Genomic DNA, 3,504 nt, shown 5'->3' with positions numbered 1-3,504 from the left:
GTGGTGCACTGCGCGCCAGCCAGGGTCACGAAGAGTGCGATCAGCGCCAGCAGCGCGGCGCCCACCGTGAGCGCCCGCGCCGCCTGCACTTCAGAGCTCAGCGCCAGCACAGACTCGTACACCTTGCACTGCATGTGGCCGGTGCTCTGCACCACGCAAGTCATCCACAGCCCCTTCCAGGTGATCTGCGCCGTCACGATGTTGTGGTCCAGGAAGGCTGTCACCTGCCACATGGGCAGCCCACACGCCAGGATCAGGCCCAACCAGCCCAGGAGGCACAGCACTAGACCCAGTATTTCCAGCGATGCGGACCCCATGGCTGAAGGCGAGACGTGCGCCCGATGGTCCCCGGGCCGCTGGCACCAAACGGCGAGTTCGTTGGCTCGCTCCCCGCGCGCCCCGCGTGAGCCCTACTGCTCTTTAGCCCGCGCAGCCAGATCTCCGCCTTCCGTCAGCTCGCTCGCCGCTCGGGTCTGACCGCCACCCGATCTCCACCTCCGGACTGTGGGGACCTCCCGGGGGCTCCCCATTTGAAGTCTCCGGGGGCGGATCTGCTACCTCCGGACCCAACCCCCGGGACTGGAGCAGCCAATCCTTGCGCAGGCCATCGCCCGGAGCCAATCGCAGGCTCCCCAGCCCCGAAGTTGGAGAGAAAAAGGCCCGCGGGGGTGGCCGAGGGAGCAGGGACCGCACCCTGTCGGGCGGCAGACCCCACCCACCGTTGTCCCGGTGGCCACGAGAGCGCGTTCTGGAGTGGCTTCGGACGCCGGCTCCCTTCTCGGCCTTCTCTGTCGGGTCCTATCCCCAGCACTTCAGGAACTGCTAGGCTGAACTGCCCCTCCATCCTCCATCCCCGACCCAGCCTGAAGGTCCTTTACACGGGAGCTAGCTCTGCTTTTCCCGGACCATTGGCAGCAGGAGCCAACCCCTGCGCAATACCACCCTGCAGAGGCCTGCTTGGAGCGGGCCTCGCGGTCCTTTCGCTCAGTTGAAGTGAGTACCCTAGGCCTTTCTCCAGAATGCCTGTCCTGGAGATCAAGCCAGGCTGGTTTCCTGCACGCTCCCTCCCCAGTGCCCTCCAACCTCAGCACTGTGCAGGAGCCGTACCAAGCGGAGATGGCAAGCCCGTGGGAGGCCAGACCTAGGATCCCATCCGCACCCAACGAACTGCCCAACACCACCAACACGCTGCCTCCCTGATGGTCAGTCCTGGCACAAAGGGGGCAGCACCTACTCCGCCCCGTGTGGTGGCTTCCCGGACCCCTCGGCCGCTGCTTCCTTTGGCGCTGCTCATCCTCCAACCTTTGAAGCCCGGTCAGGCAGCACCGCTTATGAAAGTCCTCAGAGTTCATTGGCTCTACTCCCATAGGCTTCAGTGGCCCCAGCTAGCCAGCCTACTTTGGTTCTCAGACAGCAGAGACACAAAGGGACGTAGGGGCTGTGTACAACCCTCCCACCAGTGGTGCTGGTGCTGGTGCCTGCCTGCCCAGCCCCCAGGCCACCTTCCGGAAGCCCACTTGGAGTTTCCTGGCCAGGAGGAAGAGCCCCCATCCTTGCTTGAGGAGGGAGGTGCAGGGATTTCCGGGCATTCTTCTGCACAATGGCCCAGCCATTTCTTGAAAGGTCCACTGGGGTGGATGCTGTAGGCCCCCTAAGGCTCAGGTGGGGGCCCTAGGCCACAGCCCCACAGCAGCCTCCCCCCATTCTCTAATGGCCCATTTGTTTCCAGCTAGGTCTGGACTCCCAGCCCCAGACTGAGGCTGCTGGGTGCATTTTTTTCCTCTTGCTCAGAGTGAGTGCTCAGGCTCTCCGTGGAGTAAGTGGCTTTGTCCAGGCCAGTCTTCGACATGACTTTGATCCTCTCCTCTCCCCCGCCTGGGCCCCGGATCCCTTCTCCCTCTTGGAGATGGGTCTGAGGGGATAAGTGAGGTAAGGCCAGTGTCTGATTCCTCTAGTATGGGAAGGTGCTGAAGGCAAGTGTGCTGGGCCCTGGGGCAGAGCGAAGATCTTAGGTGCTTGCTTGCCTGCAGCCGCAGGTCCCTGAGAGTGGAGTGCTTCCTCCCAGCTGTTGTATCACTGGATGTCTTCCTCCTGCCGCAGATTTATAGATCACTTCTCTTCTACAGCCCCCCTGGAAGTACCCTCACCCATGCACCACGGGGCCCACCCTCTCGACTCTGCTTCTCCTTGGTTCCCTTCCGGGCCCTTTCCCAGTCCTTCCTCCGCTTCCCACACCACACCTGGGTCGACTGCTGCAGGCTTCTCAGATCATCCAGCCTTGACCCTTTGGGGTACAACCTGAACAAGGCTTTCTTCCTTCGCCTGCTGACCTGCTTCCCCTCTCTCGACCACTTTGGGCCCATCCCGGCCTGGTGCCCTTCAGTGGCCCCGGTGAGCTCCTCCTGTCTCTTTGACCACAGCCTCTCAGTATGTCCAGGACATTTTATGAAATCTCAGGCTGCATGTGTGGTCGTGGTACCCACTTGCAGTAGAGCCAGGACCAGTACAGAGAGGACCCGGAGGGCATAGGGCTGACACTGCTTTCATCAAACCTGCCCACATACTGAGGATGGCCTCCAGGTGACCTAGTCCGGGTCCAAGAGGGGTGTGAAGACAAGCCCATCCTTCCTCTCACTGGAGATTTGACCACCTACTGTGTGCCAAGCACTGTCTCTGCCAGAGCACACAGCACAGGAGGCTTAAGAGACTGAAAAACCATCAACCATTACCAGGACAGGAAAGAGAGTGGCTAAGACTGAAGAAGTTCCCAGCAGAGCAGAAGGAAACATGGCTGCAAATTCTTAGCGGTTCATGGGTGCATCTTCGGTGGCAAGTGATTCACTGGCGGAGCATTTGCCAAGCAAGTGTGAAACACTGGAGTCCATCCCTAGCAACAGCAAAAAGAGATAAAAGGTCCTAAGGGTGGGGGCCAGGGATTTAGCTCAGTGGTTCCGTCATTGCCTGATCTCTTGTGAGGGGCTCGAGGCAGGCCTGGTTATGGCCACCTGCTCACACACAGCTATTGTTGTGCTTTCCCAAGGGAAGTGCTGCAGGATCTCATTAACTGTGCGAGAGAAAGGGCCTGAGTCGGCAGAAAAGCGGTTTATCTTAAGCAGCTGCTGGCTGACCCCTGCCCCAGGGAGCCCCGTTGGTCTTCCAAGGACAATCTAAATTTAGGCTCCAGGTTTCTGGGCCTTGAGGTTTGGGAAGCTCCTAGTTGACAGATTTCATTTCAGGGGAAATGGAAAACAACACTCCTTCCATCTTTTAGCTTTGAAACAGTTGGTTAAACATGGTTACCTCCCATTCAGCGGATGTGCATGGCAGCTGGTACCCTTTCTTGACAGGAGCTGAAAGCCTTACTCCTGCCGGTCTATGGCAGCAGCTTGGGACTTCCTGTGTTTCTGACCACTGATGAGAGTAGGCAGCCATGGGTGCCACCAAATCTGTGAGGAGAGCCTTGGATAGCACCTCGCTTCACCGTTGTTGGTCCTGCTGCTGTTC

General features: G+C 59.5%; 1 protein-coding gene across 1 annotated transcript; it reads right to left on the bottom strand.

The window, feature by feature from the left end:
• Positions 1-2: 2 nt before the first annotated feature.
• Positions 3-1,294, bottom strand: Cldn5 (claudin 5; the record flags this gene model as incomplete). The annotated part of the gene is made up of 3 exons (XM_033758559.1): positions 1,235-1,294; positions 496-798; positions 3-410 (listed from the first exon to the last, which is right to left on the bottom strand). Coding segments are annotated over exons 1-3 (771 nt in total), but the record flags the coding sequence as incomplete, so codon positions are not given.
• Between the last annotated feature and the right edge of the window lie 2,210 nt (positions 1,295-3,504).

The sequence above is a fragment of the Fukomys damarensis genome, unplaced genomic scaffold (assembly GCF_012274545.1).
Source record: "Fukomys damarensis isolate Sample0158 unplaced genomic scaffold, DMR_v1.0_HiC HiC_scaffold_34, whole genome shotgun sequence".
Classification (NCBI taxonomy): domain Eukaryota; kingdom Metazoa; phylum Chordata; class Mammalia; order Rodentia; family Bathyergidae; genus Fukomys; species Fukomys damarensis.
This window is presented reverse-complemented; position numbering and strand designations above follow the sequence as displayed.